At 42.9% G+C, this 18316-nt stretch overlaps 1 protein-coding gene across 6 annotated transcripts in view; it reads right to left on the reverse strand.

Moving 5' to 3' along the window:
* kansl1l (KAT8 regulatory NSL complex subunit 1-like) overlaps positions 1–18316 on the reverse strand; it is a 134707-nt gene that overhangs the window by 4823 nt on the left and 111568 nt on the right. For 5 of the 6 annotated variants that reach the window (XM_068036220.1, XM_068036218.1, XM_068036216.1 and 2 more), the window contains exons 12-14: positions 11633–11687; positions 6216–6376; positions 1852–2020 (exon numbers count right to left, since the gene is read on the reverse strand). In XM_068036220.1, coding sequence (XP_067892321.1) covers positions 1852–2020; positions 6216–6376; positions 11633–11687 — 385 coding nt within the window. Of the gene's footprint in view, positions 1–1851; positions 2021–6215; positions 6377–11456; positions 11550–11632; positions 11688–18316 lie in introns of those variants that run through there. The other variant, XM_068036221.1, reaches the window with a different exon arrangement.

The raw sequence follows: 18316 nt of genomic DNA on the forward strand, positions 1-18316 counted from the left end.
CCTTCATTCCGACAGGGTCCATCACTGTAAACAATAAATTACTTCATGAAAAAGCATTGAATGATCAGCCTTCATTGTTTTAACCCTTTACCTGCTCCCTCACTTGATTAATGAGCACAGGTGAAAATGAACTGCATTTAAGATTCAACCGCCTTCTAAAAAACCACAACCATCTCTCTCCATATACACCTTGTCATCTGTATTTCCCATCCTTTACAACCCAACAGCTTATATTTAAGATTGATATGAAATAGCAAATTAAAAACAATCTATTCAAAATGACCATAAATCAGTCTGTGTAGAACCAACTCAGCTGGTACTGTATCCAGGATATACACCATGTCATATTGTATGTAGTGTCCTAAAGGAAAAAATGAACATTGGGAGGTCTAACTCCTGATCAGTTATATCCAACACTAGAGCTTTTATGAGATCTAAAAGTCTGATAAAGGCAATAAAATTCTAATGGTTTTTGTTTTCTTTTTAAGAACATATCTTTACAAAATAACACTAACTCCTCCCTCAAGAGAACAAGCAAAGTTTATTTTCACATTCAGCTCAATTCTAGTTAATCTTGTTACCTTATAGACCAATCATCTTGGCTCCATTTATTTTTATGAGGTGATTAAGCTGAAGATATTCTTCCTTTACCTTGACTCTCACCACTGACCAACCAAGATACTATAAAGCTCCAAGATGCACTTTTTAATTTTTCATTATTCCTTTCTCTTAGACAAACATCACCTCAGACAACCAAGCTATGATCGGCAATGCATCACATGGTGAATTTAACAGCAATTCTGCCACTGGTCAGACTGCTGTACTGGGCAGTAATATACCTGATTCAATACCTATTCTAGGGGCAAAACTACAAAATGTTACATCTACTGTAAATTAAGCAAGTGAGGTAGAAAATAAACATCAAAAAAATTAAGTATCCTTTAGTCCGAAAAACAAACATTATATACTTTAACTAGTATGGTTCAATTATATAAATTCCAGCAGATCTTCAGTGTGGAACTCAGAAGAAACACTTCCATAACAGTAGGAGGCCAAGGCATACATTTGTTTTAATCACAGTGGTTAGAATATGGAATTCGCTACCACAAGGAGTAGTTGAGAAGAATAGCACAGATACATTTAAGGGGAAGTTAAATAAACACACAAGGAACAGAATAAGCTGATAGGGTTAGATGAAGAGAGGAGGGCGGAGGCTCTTGTGGAGCACAAACACTTAACATTGGACCATTAGGCCAAATGGCCTGTTTCTGTGATGTATATTATGCTCGGTTGTAATCAACTACAATTTTATGAATATGGCCTTTGAGGCAATGACAGTTGCTGCATGCATGAAAGATTTGAGGTGTGACAGACATACAAGATGCAGAATTTCTTTTAATGGTAAATTTCCCGTGACGATGCTCATAGTCAGTCAGATGTGCTGTGTTAGATACTGGCCACAAAACAGCTCCCAAAATGAACAGCGCAGGCAACAGAGAGGGGGATAGGGCAAGAGATAGTCTCATGCAACAGTGCCGTTAGCTTAGTTGAGATTATAAAGGGAAAACAGCAGCAACACATAGGATGATGGGAAGAGAATGAGGCTAACAGCTGTCACCAAAGACCAGGTACCAGAGAAATAATGCACATTCAAGGGACAGTGAAACATGCGCATCTCAAGATTTACTGCAAAGACAAATAACTAATAGAAACAATGGAAGTAGCTATGCAGTTCAAATGATATACAACACGAAGATTACATTAACAGACAAGGGGGAACACATTTTCTCCAACTTAAATCACAGGAAACTATTACATTTTTTCTTGAACATTTAATTACATTTCACCTACCTTTGCACTGGCCATGTCCTCCAGAGGTAAATCCTGAGTATCTTCACTCTTTGCCATCTCAGATACACAGCAAACTGAGCTATAAAAGTCGAGTTGGTTTTCATTATCTGGAGGAGCTGGAAGGTGAGGACTCAAATGCTCATCATTATTCTTACTGAAGGATGACGACCTAAAGAAAAATACCAGAGCGGTGAGCTAAAAGGCTACGAAACATGCTTTCTGTATTTACTGTTGCTTTTAAAAATCAGAAAGAAAGCCTGGAACAGCACATTCAGTACAAACTACACCCCCAGGTGTATAATTTCAAAGTTAAGAACACATCTCTGGAGACTGCCGATAGCCCAAAGATAGGCAGTATTGTAAGCAGTGTAGATCGAATGGAAACATTACATTATATCAATAGGTTAAATGACAGCGCAAAACTGTGGCAAACAGATTTTAATGTACACAAATGGGATGTCCTCCTCTTTGGACCTAAAAAGGAAAGAACACGGTAGTTTCTAAATTGTAAAATGTGAGAAACAGTGGAGGTCCAGGTACATGGATTAAAATGTCATGAACTGGTACAGAAAATAATCAAAAAGGCTAATGGAATGCTGGCCTTTAAATTTAGGGAATTAGACAATCTCCTTTGGCCTCCTTATCTCAAGAGACAATGGATACGCGCCTGGAGGTGGTCAGTGGTTTGTGAAGCAGCGCCTGGAGTGGCTATAAAGGCCAATTCTAGAGTGACAGGCTCTTCCACAGGTGCTGCAGAGAAATTTGTTTGTCGGGGCTGTTGCACAGTTGGCTCTCCCCTTGCGCCTCTGTCTTTTTTCCTGCCAACTACTAAGTCTCTTCGACTCGCCACATTTTAGCCCCGTCTTTATGGCTGCCCGCCAGCTCTGGCGAACGCTGGCAACTGACTCCCACGACTTGTGATCAATGTCACAGGATTTCATGTCGCGTTTGCAGACGTCTTTATAGCGGAGACATGGACGGCCGGTGGGTCTGATACCAGTGGCGAGCTCGCTGTACAATGTGTCTTTGGGATCCTTCCATCTTCCATGCGGCTCACATGGCCAAGCCATCTCAAGCGCCGCTGACTCAGTAGTGTGTACAAACTGGGGATGTAGGCCGCCTCGAGGACTTCTGTGTTGGAGATACGGTCCTGCCACCTGATGCCAAGTATTCTCCGGAGGCAGCGAAGACGGAATGAATTGAGACGTCGCTCTTGGCTGACATACGTTGTCCAGGCCTCGCTGCCATAGAGCAAGGTACTGAGGACACAGGCCTGATACACTTGGACGTTTGTGTTCATAATGGGGTAGAAATCATGCTTCAGATACACAGAGCCCTCATTAGACCATACCTGAAGTACTGTCAGTAGTTTTGGGCACATGTTAAGGATAAACCAGCCTTGGAGGAAGTGCAGTACTGATTTACCAGAATGATACTTGAATCCAAGGGTTAAATTTTGAGGAAAGATTACACAAACTAGGATCGTGTTGCCTAGAATTTAGAAGGTTAGGGGGTGATTTGATCGAAGTTTTCAAGATATTAAGGGGAACCAATAGGTAAGAGAGAGAGAAACTATTTCTGCTGGTTCAGGAGTCAACAGGATTAGGGGGCATAAGTATAAAAATTCGAGCCTGACCTTTCAGGGGTGAAATCAGGAAACACTTCTAAACACAAAGGGTGGTAGAAGTTTGGAACTTTCCCCTGCAAGTGACATTTGATGCTAGGTTAATTGTTAATTTTAAAACTGAGGTTGATAATATCTTTGTTTAACCAAAATCTAAAGAATATGGGGAAAAGACAGGTATGGAGTTGGGGTTGCAGATCAGCCATGATCTCACTGAATGGTGGAGCAGGCTCAAGCGGATAAATGGCCTACTCCTGTTCTTATGTCCCTATTTCCCCTCTTTAGTGGAGAGGTTTCCCACTCTGGAGGGAATGTTTTTCAAGGAGTTGTTTGTGAAGGAAGGGCAGTGAATGTTATCTATATGGACTTCAGTAAAGCCTTTGACAAGGTCCCTCATGGCAGTCTGGTACAAAAGGTGAAGTCATACGGGATCAGAGGTGAGCTGGCAAGATGGATACAGAACTGGCTCAGTCATAGAAGACAGAGGGTAACAGTGGAAGGGTGCTTTTCTGAATGGAGGGCTGTGACTAGTGGTGTTCTGCAGGGATCAGTGCTGGGACCTTTGCTGTTTGTCGTATATCTAAATGATTTGGAGGAAAATGTAGCTGGTCTGATTAGTAAGTTTGCGGACGACACAAAGGTTGGTGGAGTTGCGGATAGTGATGAGGATTGTCAGAAGATACAGCAGGATATAGATTGGTTGGAGACTTGGGTGGAGAAATGGCAGATGGAGTTTAATCTGGACAAATGTGAGGTAATGCATTTTGGAAGGTCTAATGCAGGTGGGAAGTATACAGTAAATGGCAGAACCTTTAGGAGTATTGACAGGCAGAGAGATCTGGGCGTACAGGTCCACAGGTCACTGAAAGTGGCAACGCAGGTGGATAAGGTAGTCAAGAAGGCATACGGCATGCTTGCCTTCATCGGTCAGGGCATAGAGTATAAAAATTGGCAAGTCATGCTGCAGCTGTACAGACCTTTAGTTAGGCCACACTTAGAATATTGCGTGCAATTCTGGTCGCGACACTACCAGAAGGACGTGGAGACTTTGGAGAGGGTACAGAAGAGGTTTACCAGGATGTTGCCTGGTCTGGAGGGCATTAGCTATGAGGGGAGGTTAGATAAACCCGGATTGTTTTCACTGGAACGACGGAGGTGGAGGGGCGACATGATAGAGGTTTACAAAGTTATGAGCGCCATGGACAGAGTGGATAGTCAGAAGCTTTTTCCCAGGGTGGAAGAGTCAGTTACTAGGGGACATAGGTTTAAGGTGAGAGGGGCAAAGTTTAGAGGGGATGTGCGAGGCACAGAGGGTGGTGAGTGCCTGGAACCTGCTGCCAGGGGAGGTGGTGCAAGCAGGTACAATAGCGCTGTTTAAGAGGCATCTTGACAAATACATGAATAGGATGGGAATAGAGGGATACAGTCCCTGGAAGTGCAGTAGGTTTTAGTTTAGGCAGGCATCAAGATTGGCGCAGGCTTGGAGGGCCGAATGGCCTGTTCCTGTGCTGTATTGTTCTTTGTGTGTCCCACATGAACGCATACTAACTGAACACTGTTCCAGAGGCGCATGTGCCAGCAAATTGAGCATTTGTTGGGTTCTGTTGACTTTTTCAGCATAAATGGGCGGCACAGTGGCGCAATGGGCGGCACAGTGGCGCAGTGGTTAGCACCGCAGCCTCACAGCTCCAGCGACCCAGGTTCAATTCTGGGTACTGCCTGTGCGGAGTTTGCAAGTTCTCCCTGTGTCTGCGTGGGTTTTCACCGGGTGCTCCGGTTTCTTCCCAGCACCAAAGACTTGCAGGTTGATAGGTAAATTGGCCATTATAAATTGCCCCTAGTATAGGTAGTTGGTAAGGGAATTAGGGACAGGTGGGGATATGGTAGGAATTTGGGATTAGTGTAGGATTAGTATTAATGGGTGGTTGATGGTCAGCACAGACTCGGTGGGCCGAATGGCCTGTTTCAGTGCTGTATCTCTAAATAAAAATAAAAAATAAAATAAAGTGTTTCTACAGCTGGTCATTATCAGACACCCAGATCAATTCAGGATCACAAAATATTCCTATTCTACAATCATGATCTCTTTCAATACAAAACTGACCATGTAGGAATAAAAACTAAATGCAGATATGTTTGATCTGCAATTCTAGGTCTGACTCCCACAAGTTCTCATTATTGTTATTGTGCAGAGATCAGAGCTGAAAACAGAAATTTCAAGCAATCTTTTTATAAAAGTTTCTTGCCTCCTGAAGTTGTTGACTCTTTGTTGGGTGGGTGATTTCATGGGCACCCTTGGTACCCGGACACTCTCCTACAGTGAGAGAGCCACCCCATGCTGCTCCACTATCTACTTGCAGAGGGGTACTGGCAGTTGAATTAGGGTGCCCACACTTGAGGAGTGGCCATGTGGATGAGGTACCAAGGGCGGTCAGTGCCTGTGAAACCACATGCCAGCAAGGACTTAACAGCTTCAGGAGGCAAGGAACTTTTACAAAAAGATTGTGTGAAATGTGACCATGTATGGTACAAACTTCAAAAAATGTATGAGGAGGGCAGATGAAAAATAATAAACCGATTATAGTCAAAGAATATATATCTACTTAGGTCCCTCATATTCCTTATACAGTACACCAATACAGAATGAATACTGTAAGTAATTTAATTTGTTAAAGTACAATTTTGTGTTAGGAGAGGGAGAGAGAGAGAGAGATGCGTCATGTTGGATCAGTACACCTACCTGTTGCCCCTTCGATGACATCGGCTTTGCTCCCACAAGAACCACCTTGCCTGCTCCCTTCTTTCATGCTTTTTATGCCGCAAAGCAAATGCTTCATCTGAAGTGTCTTCTAACTGTGAGCAAGGCAGACAGAGTGGCCAACAGAAACTAGTATCTTGGTCCTAATTAAGATAAATCTTGTTAAAATGCATTTACAAAGACAGCACAGCACTTAAGAGAAAAATGTGAATGCAAGAAATTGAAAATAAAAACAAAAAATGTTGGAAATATACAGAGACCCTGATATCTACAGGGAGGTCAAAAACAGCCAATACACACATCGAGGTAAGGGAAGTGGATGTCCTGTCAAATTTAGTGCCAGGACCTCAATCATTTTTCCCTCATTTCCTACCTGGCAGGAAACCAAATTGACAGAACTTCACCTCCCTTTAACTGCTCAGTTTCCACAACAACTGTTAAATTTAAATCAGGGACCGATTAAAATGTGTTTGTGAAGTGTCTCGCAACTCCAGCAGGATACTCATACACCATGAAACCTACCTCCATGAAAATGGTAGCAGACATGCATGCGGCAGGTTGGAGATGCATTTTCCATTTTATAAAACCTTCAACACTCTCCTGCTCATTGTAGGGTTGGGATTTAATTGGTGAGGCCAAAAGTTCTGAAAAGGTGCATGAGTGACTAATCTGTATAGGGTTGTACAGGATAGTAAAATCAGCTGTTTTTAAAATGTTGGTGAACACAGAGCATTATCCATTATCAATGCTATAAAATATTAGGTGGGAGCAGTGAGCTGGAAAGCAAAATCAGGGGCTACCCAGCACAAAAGTACTAGGTGTAACCGATGGGAAATGCAGTTGATTTAAATCAAGTTGATAGTTGCAAGTTCAGCTCAATGTGGGAGCTCAGGGACACGGCTGATGTCCCTGACTCCTTCACGTGCGGGAAGTGTGTCCAGCTGCAGCTCTTGTTAGACTGCATGACGGTTCTGGAGCTGCGGATGGACTCACTTTGGAGCATCTGCGATGCTGAGGAGGTAGTGGATAGCACGTTTAGCGAATTGGTCACACCGCAGATTAGGATTGCTGAGGGTGAAAGGGAATGGGTGACCAAAAGGCAGAGAAAGAGCAGGAAGGCAGCGCAGGTGTCCCCTGCGGTCATCTCCCTCCACAACAGGTATACCGTTCTGGATACTGTTGAGGGAGATGGCTCACCAGGGGAAGGCAGCAGTAGCCAGGTTCATGGCACCGTGGCTGGCTCTGCTGTTCGGAAGGGCGGGAAAAAGAGTGGAAGGGCTATAGTTATCGGGGATTCGATTGTAAGGGGAGTAGATAGGCGGTTCTGTGGTCGAAAACGAGACTCCCGAATGGCATGTTGCCTCCCAGGTGCACGGGTCAGGGATGTCTCAGATTGGCTGCAGAACATTCTGAAAGGGGAGGGTGAACAGCCAGTTGTCGTTGTGCACATAGGCACCAATGATATAGGTAAAAAACGGGATGAGGTCCTACAAGCAGAATTTAGGGAGTTAGGAGCCAAGTTAAAAAGTAAGACCTCAGAGGTAGTAATCTCAGGATTGCTACCAGTGCCACGTGATAGTCAGAGTAGAAATGAAAGAATAGTCAGGATGAATGCGTGGCTTGAGAGATGGTGCAGGAAGGAGGGGTTCAGATTTTTGGGACATTGGGACCGGTTCTGGGGGAGGTGGGACTATTACAAATTGGACGGTCTACACCTGGGCCGGACTGGAACCAATGTCCTTGGGGGTGCTTTTGCTAACGCTGTTGGGGAGGGTTTAAACTAATGTGGCAGGGGGATGGGAACCAAATGAGGAGGTCAGTGGACAGTAAGGAGGTAGTAACTAAAGCCTGTACGGAACTAGATAATGAAGTCAGCGTGACTAAGGGAAAGAGTAGACAGGGAGCAGATGATGAACGCAAAGGGACTGGTGGTCTGAGGTGCATTTGTTTTAATGCAAGAAGTGTAGTAGGTAAGGCAGATGAACTTAGGGCCTGGATTAGTACCTGGGAGTATGATGTTATTGCTATTACTGAGATTTGGTTGAGGGAAGGGCATGATTGGCAACTAAATATCCCAGGATATCGATCCTTCAGGCGGGATAGAGAGGGAGGTAAAAGGAGTGGAGGAGTTGCAGTACTGCAGAGGAGGTTCACCAGGATGTTGCCTGGTATGGAGGGCGCTAGCTATGAAGAGAGGTTGAGTAGATTAGGATTATTTTCATTAGAAAGACGGAGGTTGAGGGGGGACCTGATTGAGGTGTACAAAATCATGAGAGGTATAGACAGGGTGGATAGCAAGAGGCTTTTTCCCAGAGTGGGGGATTCAATTACTAGAGGACACAAGTTCAAAGTGAAAGGGGAAAAGTTTAGGGGGGATATGCGTGGAAAGTTCTTTACACAGAGGGTGGTGGGTGCCTGGAATGCGTTGCCAGCGGAGGTGGTAGACGCGGGCACGATAGCGTCTTTTAAGATGTATCTAGACAGATACATGAATGGGCAGGAAGAAAAGAGATACAGACCCTTAGAAAATAGGCGACATGTTTAGATAGAGGATCTGGATCGGCGCAGGCTTGGAGGGTCGAAGGGCCTGTTCCTGTGCTGTAATTTTCTTTGTTCTTTGTTCTTTGGTCAAAGAGGATATCACAGCTGTGCTGAAGGAGGGCATTATGGAGGACTCGAGCACTGAGGCAATATGGGCAGAACTCAGAAATAGGAAGGGTGCGGTAACAATGTTGGGGCTGTACTACAGGCCTCCCAACAGCGAGCGTGAGATAGAGGTACAAATATGTAAACAGATTATGGAAAGATGCAGGAGCAACAGGGTGGTGGTGATAGGAGATTTTAATTTTCCCAACATTGACTGGGATTCACTTAGTGTTAGAGGTCCAGATGGAGCAGAATTTGTAAGGAGCATCCAGGAGGGTTTTCTAGAGTAGTATGTAAATAGTCCAACTCGGGAAGGGGCCATACTGGACCTGGTGTTGGGGAATGAGCCCGGCCAGGTGGTTGAAGTTTCAGTAGGGGACTACTTTGGGAATAGTGATCACAATTCCGTAAGTTTTAGAATACTCATGGACAAAGACGGGAGTGGTCCCAAAGGAAGAGTGCTAAATTGGGGGAAGGCCAACTATACCAAAATTCGGCAGGAGCTGGGGAATGTAGATTGGGAGCAGCTGTTTGAAGGTAAATCCACATTTGATATGTGGGAGGCTTTTAAAGAGAGGTTGATTAGCGTGCAGGAGAGACATGTTCCTGTGAAAATGAGGGATAGAAATGGCAAGATTAGGGAACCATGGATGACAGGTGAAATTGTGAGACTAGCTAAGAGGAAAAAGGAAGCATACATAAGGCTGAAGAAAGACGAAGCTTTGAAAGAATATCGGAAATGTAGGACCAATCTGAAACGAGGAATTAAGAGAGCTAAAAGGGGTCATGAAATATCTTTAGCAAACAGGGTTAAGGAAAATCCCAAAGCCTTTTATTCATATATAAGGAGCAAGAGGGTAACTAGAGAAAGGATTGGCCCACTCAAGGACAAAGGAGGAAAGTTATGCGTGGAGTCAGGGAAAATGGGTGAGATTCTAAACGAGTACTTTGCATCGGTATTCACCGAGGAGAGGGACATGACGGATGTTGAGGTTAGGGACAGATGTTTGATTACTCTAGGTCAAGTCGGCATAAGGAGGGAGGAAGTGTTGGGTATTCTAAAGGGCATTAAGGTGGACAAGTCCCCAGGTCCGGATGGGATCTATCCCAGGTTACTGAGGGAAGCGAGAGGGGAAATAGCTGGGGCCTTAACAGATATCTTTGCAGCATCCTTAAACACGGGTGAGGTCCCGGAGGACTGGAGAATTGCTAATGTTGTCCCCTTGTTTAAGAAGGGTAGCAGGGATAATCCAGGTAATTATAGACCGGTGAGCCTGACGTCAGTGGTAGGGAAGCTGCTGGAGAAGATACTGAGGGATAGGATCTATTCCCATTTGGAAGAAAATTGGCTTATCAGTGATAGGCAACATGGTTTTGTGCAGGGAAGGTCATGTCTTACCAACTTAATAGAATTCTTTGAGGAAGTGACAAAGTTGATTGATGAGGGAAGGGCTGTAGATGTCATATACATGGACTTCAGTAAGGCGTTTGATAAGGTTCCCCATGGTAGGCTGATGGAGAAAGTGAAGTCGCATGGGGTCCAGGGTGTACTAGCTAGATGGATAAAGAACTGGCTGGGCAACAGGAGACAGAGAGTAGCAGTGGAAGGGAGTTTCTCAAAATGGAGACGTGTGACCAGTGGTGTTCCACAGGGATCCGTGCTGGGACCACTGTTGTTTGTGATATACATAAATGATTTGGAGGAAAGTATAGGTGGTCTGATTAGCAAGTTTGCAGACAACACTAAGATTGGTGGAGTAGCAGATAGTGAAGGGGACTGTCAGAGAATACAGCAGAATATAAATAGATTGGAGAGTTGGGCAGAAAAATGGCAGATGGAGTTCAATCAGGGAAAATGCGAGGTGATGCATTTTGAAAGATCCAATTCAAGAATGAACTATACAGTAAATGGAAAAGTCCTGGGGAAAATTGATGTACAGAGAGATTTGGGTGTTCAGGTCCATTGTTCCCTGAAGGTGGCAACGCAGGTCAATAGAGTGGTCAAGAAGGCATATGGCATGCTTTCCTTCATAGGACGGGGTATTGAGTACAAGGGTTGACAGGTCATGTTACAGTTGTATAAGACTTTGGTTCGGCCACATTTGGAATACTGCGTGCAGTTCTGGTCGCCACATTACCAAAAGGATGTAGATGCTTTGGAGAGGGTGCAGAGGAGGTTCACCAGGATGTTGCCTGGTATGGAGGGCGCTAGCTATGAAGAGAGGTTGAGCAGATTAGGATTATTTTCATTAGAAAGACGGAGGTTGAGGGGGGACATGATTGAGGTGTACAAAATCATGAGAGGTATAGACAGGGTGGATAGCAAGAAGCTTTTTCCCAGAGTGGGGGATTCAATTACTAGGGGTCACGAGTTCAAAGTGAGAGGGGAAAAGTTTAGGGGGGATATGCGTGGAAAGTTCTTCACGCAGAGGGTGGTGGGTGCCTGGAACACATTGCCAGCGGAGGTGGTAGACGCGGGCACGATAGCGTCTTTTAAGATGTATCTAGACAGATACATGAATGGGCAGGAAGTAAAGAGATACAGACCCTTAGAAAATAGGCGACATGTTTAGATAGAGGATCTGGATCGGCGCAGGCTTGGAGGGCCGAAGGGCCTGTTCCTGTGCTGTAATTTTCTTTGTTCTTTTCTTTGTTCTTTGTTCACTCTATCTGCATGATTAATATAAGGGGTCACCACTAAAAGCCAATTCCACACTGTTAATTGCAACATTTGCTGTAGACTTCAAACATACCACTTTCCCCTGTATGTGCCGATCCTTCAATGGTTTGATGGTCACAATTCGCCAGCTGTTGATACAAGAGAAAACAGATTTGATCAACAAATCATTGAATTGTATAGCACAGGAGGCCATTAAGCCCAACTTTATGCAATTACTTCCACTCCCCTGCCCTTTCCCCATAGCCCTATAAATTTTTCCCCTTCAATTATTTATTCAATTCCCAGTTGAAAGTTACTATCAAATCTGCAACCACCCCTGTTCTGTCAGTGCATTCCGGATCATCATAATCTGCTGCGTAAAACAAGTTGTCACCTCATCTTTGGTTCTTTTGCCAATTATCTTAAATCTGTCTCCTCTGGTGACTGACCCACATGCCAGTATAAAGCTTCTCCCAATCTATTCAATTAAACACTAAAATAAAAGCAAAATACTGCGGATGCTGGAAATCTGAAACAAAAACAAGAAATGCTGGATTCACTCAGCAGGTCTGGCAGCATCTGTGGAAAGAGAAGCAGAGTTAACGTTTCGGGTCAGTGACCCTTCTTCGGAACTCCGAAGAAGGGTCACTGACCCGAAACGTTAACTCTGCTTCTCTTTCCACAGATGCTGCCAGACCTGCTGAGTGAATCCAGCATTTCTTGTTTTTATTCAATTAAAGCTCCTTATGATTTTGAATACCTTTATTAAATTCCCCTCAACTTTCTCAGCTTGATATAATACTGAACTTTAAACACATGTTACGATCAAAATGATTAGACACTGAATCTCTTTCATTGTTGCTACCAGCAGATTGTAGTACATGTGCTCTAGGCTGCCACTTCAGTACAGTACTGAGGGAGCACTGTAGTCATGGTGCTGTCTTTCAGCTGAGACGTTAAACCAAGGTCCTGTCTTCAAACTATGGGATCCTTTACCCAAGATGGAAGGGCAGCAGCCTGGCCAATATTTATCCCCAGCTAACATCAAAACGACTGCCACATTTCTTCCATTGCAACAGTGACTACAAAAAAGATTCACAAGTACAGTTCCAGGGATAAGGAACTTCAGTTATGACGAACAGAGAAGTTAGGACTATTTTCCTTGAAGAGAAGGCAGAGACAAGATTTGATCGACTATTAAAAATCATGAGGGGTCTGGACAGAGTAGATAGAGAAAAACTGTTCCCACTCATGAAAGGATCAGGAACACGAGGGCACAGATTTAAAGTGATTGATAAAAGAAGCAAAAGTGACATGAAAAAACAAAAACTTTTTCATGCAGAAGTGGTTAGGATCTGGAATGCACTCCCTGGGAGCGTGGGAGAGGCAAGTTCAATTGAGGGATTCAAAAGGGAATTAGACTGCTATCTGAAAAGGAAGAATGTGCAGGGTTACGGGGAGAAGGCAGGGGAATGGCATTACGTGAATTGCTCATCCAGAGAGCTGGTGCACACACGATGGGCCAAATGGCTTCCTTCTACGCTGTAACAATTCCGTGATTCTGTGAACTCAAAAGTACTTCATTGGCTGTTAATGGCTTTGGGCAACCCTAGGTTATGAACGGTGATACATAAATGCAAGACATTCTTTCTTGTACTTTAACATAAAGCTAGTCTGGGCATTTAATCACTGGTATCAAAACTACATTGCTTAATTGTGTGTCCAAGCAAGTGACTGCATGAATCTGCCATACGTGTAATTCTTGAAAGTTTAGTTCTCAAATTGATAATTTAATTAAAAGCAAGTTTATGGCCATCCTATACACAGATATGGTTATCCTATATTCTTGAAAAGAAGTTCAATATCCACATACAAATCAATTACAGCCGTCTTGGGAAAAAAAAGTCACCTCAAAACACTGTCCCTTTTAGAAACTTATGCTGTTTTGTCATGTGATTCTCCTCCACACCATTTTATTTTGGACCTTAATTATGAACTGCACCCTTTGATCAAAGGGATACCACAGACTTGGAATAAAGCAATAAGAACAATATAATACATTAAAGCAGCTTCAAATAGCACCAATTTAGAGAGGGATTCAAGAGGTGGGACACAGTTGTTTTGTATTTATAGAGAAGAAATATCTAAGTAGGTAATCAACATTCAGATGACACCATGCAGACTGCAGAAGTTAAGCAGGCTTGTGACTAATGAAGATTATATGAACCCTGAAGGAGATCATCACCAGCACCCTGGTTCAGCCTGTTAAGTGTTCCCAAGGTGTGTCTGAAAGTTTCAATCTCCTATCTCAGCTAGAGCTGGAGTGTCTTTAGGCAGAACCCAGAACCAAGCAACAAGTGTGGACATCATGATCATCAGCCTTCCAGTGATCAAGACTTGTCATTCCTTTTTGCTGTATTTGAAAAAGACATCACATCTCAGTAAGTCATGGAACATTGAGAAGCACCACAAGCTTCAAAAATAAAATCACTACAGAACTGCTGCTAAGGGATTCTAATAATAGGACCGGTGTTGAACTTGTTGCTTTCATTGATGACTACAAAACCCACTGACTTAGTGCAGAAAAAAAGAGCAATGAACAATTTCCATTTATATAGTGTCTAATGCCTTCAGTAGGTCCCTAAACACTTTCTATCTGATTAAAGGCTAAACTGAAACATTAACTTTCTCTCTTCATAGATGCTGCCAGACCCGAGTACTTCCAGCATTTTCTGTTTTTATTTCAGATTTCCAGCATTTTGCTTTTGCAGCTGATTAATTACTTCAGAAGTAACTAATCATTGTTATGCAAGCAAACATCGCAGCCAATTTATGTGCAAACAGTAACAAGTTTTTGGTGGTGTTAGTTAGCTCACCCTCCAACCCACATGGAACTGGCTTAAATGAGGAAGAGCAGAGCACAGTAAGTGGACATTTCGGAATGTGCTGTGAGGACAATTCAATGTTAAATTAATCTGAATTAGGTTTTAAGCAAGTGAAGGGGCGCGGAGGGGGCTAGGGCAGGAGAGATTAAATAACAAAGCTGCCCTGGGACAAAGGCAAAGAATGTGTTAATGCTTGTGGTGAAAGACAAAGCATTAGTCCAGAGAAAGTGTTAATAGCAGAATAATGAGCACTCCCCTCCCCTTCACTTGTTTAAAACCTAATCCTTTTCTAACCTTTGCCAGTTCTGATGAAAGGTCACTGACCTGAAACGTTAACTTTGCTTCTCTCTCCATAGATGTTGCCAGACCTCCTGAATATTTCAGTACTTTTTTGTTTTTATTTCAGATTTCCAGAACCTGCTTTTGTTTTACTAGATGGGATGTATGCTAGTTTGATGTTAGAAGTATGGTCACAATCTTATAATCCTCCTTAGATATGGGGGTGGTGTCAGAGGACTAGAGTATTGCAAATGTTACAGTTGTGTTCAAAAAAGGGGAGAGGGATAAACTACAGGGCAGTCAGCCTTGCATTAGTTTAAAATAAACTTACAGACAATAATTTGGGACAAAATTGTCACTTGTAAAAACATGGGTTGATAGGAACTAGGAGTTGGCCATTCAGCCCATAGGGCCTGCTCCGCCATTCAATTAGATCATGACTGATCATCTATCTCAACGCCATGTTCCAGCACTATCCTCATATCCCTTGATGTCATTAGTATCCAGATATCTATCGATTTCTGTCTTGAACATGTTCAATGATTGAGTTTCCACAGCCCTCTGGAGTAGAAAATTCCAAAGATTCACCACCCTCTGAGTGAAGAAATTTCTCCTAATTTCAGTCTCAAATGGCTACCCCTTATTCTGAGATAATGTCCCGTGGTTCTAGACTCACCAGCCAGGGGAAACATCCAAACTCCATCCACCCTGTCATGCCCTGTAAGAGTTTCGTAAGTTTCAATGAGATCACCTCTCATTCTTCGAAATTCTAGAGAATACTGGCCCAGTTTCCTTAATCTCTCCTAAGACAGTCCTGCCATCCAAGGGATTAGTCTGGTGAACCTCTGTTGCACTCCTTCTGTGGCATGTATATCCTTCCTTAGATGAGACCAAAACTGTACACAATACTCCAGATGTGGTCTCACCAAAACTCTATACTATAATAGACAATACCATATTGACAACCAGCACGGGTTGTTAAAGGCAAATCATGTCCAATGAACTTGATTGAGTTCTTTAATGAAGTAAAAGAGAGTGTTGATAAGAACATAAGAAATAAGTGCAGAAGTAAACCATTTGGCCCTTCAAGCCTGCTCTGCCACTGAACAAGATCCCAGCTGATCATCTACCTCAACTTCAACTTCCCACACTATCCTCAGATCCCGTAATTCCCTTAGTACCCAAAAATCTACTGACCTCTGTCTTGAATATACAGAATGACTGAACATCTTCAGCTTTCTGGGGTAGAAACCTCCAAAAATTCACCAACCCTAAATGGCTGACTCAATGTTCTAGATTCTCCAGTCTGGGAAAAAATTCTCTCAACATCTAGCCTGTCAAGCTCCTGTTTCAAATAGATCACCTCTCATTCTTCTAAACTACAGGGAATATAGACCTAGTCTACTCAATCTCTCCTCATAGGACAACCCCCTCATCCCAGGAGCCAGTCTAGTGAACCTTTGTTGCACTTCCTCTAGGGCAAGTATATCCTTTCTTAGGTAGAGACCAAAACTGCACACAGTACTCCAGATGTGACCTCACCAAAGCCCTGTATTATTGCAGTAAGACGACTTCTTGGCTTCTATTAAAAAAGATTACAATCTAACATACTATTTGCCTAATTGCTTGCTGTACATGCATATTAATTTTCTGGTGAATCGTGTTCAAGGACACCCATTTCCCTCTGAATGCAAACATTTCCCAGTTTCTCACCATTCAAAAGATATTCTGCTTTTTTATTTTTCCTATAAGCAAATGAGACACATTAAACGAATACTTTGTGTCTGTCTTAACTGTAGAAAACACAAAATTCCGAAATAGTTCCCCATTTTGTCTCTTCCTCCTTTCTTAAATAGCAAGGTATGTTTGCTACCTTCCAATCCTTGAACTGTTCTACAATCTAAGGAATTCTGGAAGATCAAAACCAATGCATCCAATATCTTTGCAGCTATCTCTTTTAAACCCCTAGGATGCAGGTTGTCAGATCCAGGGGATTTGTTGCCCTTAGTTTCTCCAGTACTATTTCTTTACTTCTACTTAATTCAAGTTTCTCGTTCTCACCGGACCCTTGGTTCCTCATTATTGGTGTCTTCACTATGAAGTATTTGTTTAACGTGTCTGCCATTTCCTTATTCCCCATTACAATTTTACCTGGTTTTGCCTCTAACAGACTTGCGTTTACTTTCACTAATTTCTTCCTATTTACAAATCAAGGGAAATGTTTACAATCTGTTATTATGTCTCTTGCTAGACTACTCTCATTCTCTTTCCTCATCAGTTTCTTGGTCCCCTTTTGCTGAATTGTACAACCTCCCAATCCTCAGGCTTACTACTCTTTTTGGCAACAATATAAGGCTTTGATCTAATACTATTAACTGTGTTAGCCACAGTTGGACCACTTTTTCTGCAGGTTTTTTGTGCCTTAAAGAAATGTATATTTATTGCAAATTATGTATTAATTCTTTAAATAGTAGGCATTGCTTGTCTACCCTCATATCATTTAATATAGTTTCCCAATCTACCTTAGCCAACTCGTCCCTCATACGTACATAGTATACTTTGTTTAGATTTAAGACCCTAGTTTCAGGCTTAACTAAATCACTTTCAAACTCAATATAAAATTCAGTCATATTATGGTCACTCTTCCCTAGAGATCCCCTTACTACAAGGTTATGAATTAACATTGCACAATACTAAATCCAAAATAGCCTGTTTCATTGTTGATTCCTCAATATACTGATCTAGAAAACTCTCATATATTCCTTGCATTCGTCCTCCTTACTGCAAATTTGATTTGCCCTCTCTACATGAAGATTAAAGTCCCTTCTCCTTTTCCATTCTGCCTCTCTTCTAAAGGTTAAGTATCCTGGAATATATAGCTTCCAACCTTGGTCACTTTGCATCCAGTCTCTGTAATGTCTATTAAATCAAACATGTTGTGATGGAATTCGTGGTTGCAAAGCTTGATTTTTTTTAAGACCCTAACTGAGAGGAAAACTAGAATTGAAAGAAAAGGAACTTAAAAACTGAAACAGAAACTGAAACAGCAGCTGGAAAAACAACTTCAGGTTTCCGGGGAAACCGACACTTATTCGAACCAAATGAAAGGAGGAAGAGTCCTCCCCAGATCAGGCAAACAGTGGCACAGTGGTCAGCACCGCAGCCTCACAGCTCCAGCGACCTGGGTTCAGTTCTGGGTACTGCCTGTGCGGAGTTTGCAAGTTCTCCCTGTGACCGCGTGGGTTTCCTCAGGGTGCTCCGGTTTCCTCCCATAGCCAAAGACTTGCAGGTTGATAGGTAAATTGGCCATTGTAAATTGCCCCTAGTATAGATAGGTGGTAAGAAATTAAGGGAAGTGGGGATGTGGTAGGGAATATGGGATTAATGTAGGATTAGTATAAATGGGTGGTTGATGGTCGGCACAGACTCGGTGGGCCGAAGGGCCTGTTTCAGTGCTGTATATCTCTATGACTGAGTGGAGCGTTGACTGAATCCAGGAGCTGTTTCTGTTACTTAAAGTAGCTGACTAACCAGACCCGGCCATACAGTGCATAGGTTGTCACTGAAGGACTCTGATAAAGGGAAGACTGGTAAATTCAGGCCATCAAGTCTGA

This window comes from Heterodontus francisci, chromosome 7, assembly GCF_036365525.1.
Source record: "Heterodontus francisci isolate sHetFra1 chromosome 7, sHetFra1.hap1, whole genome shotgun sequence".
NCBI classification, from domain to species: Eukaryota; Metazoa; Chordata; class Chondrichthyes; order Heterodontiformes; family Heterodontidae; genus Heterodontus; species Heterodontus francisci.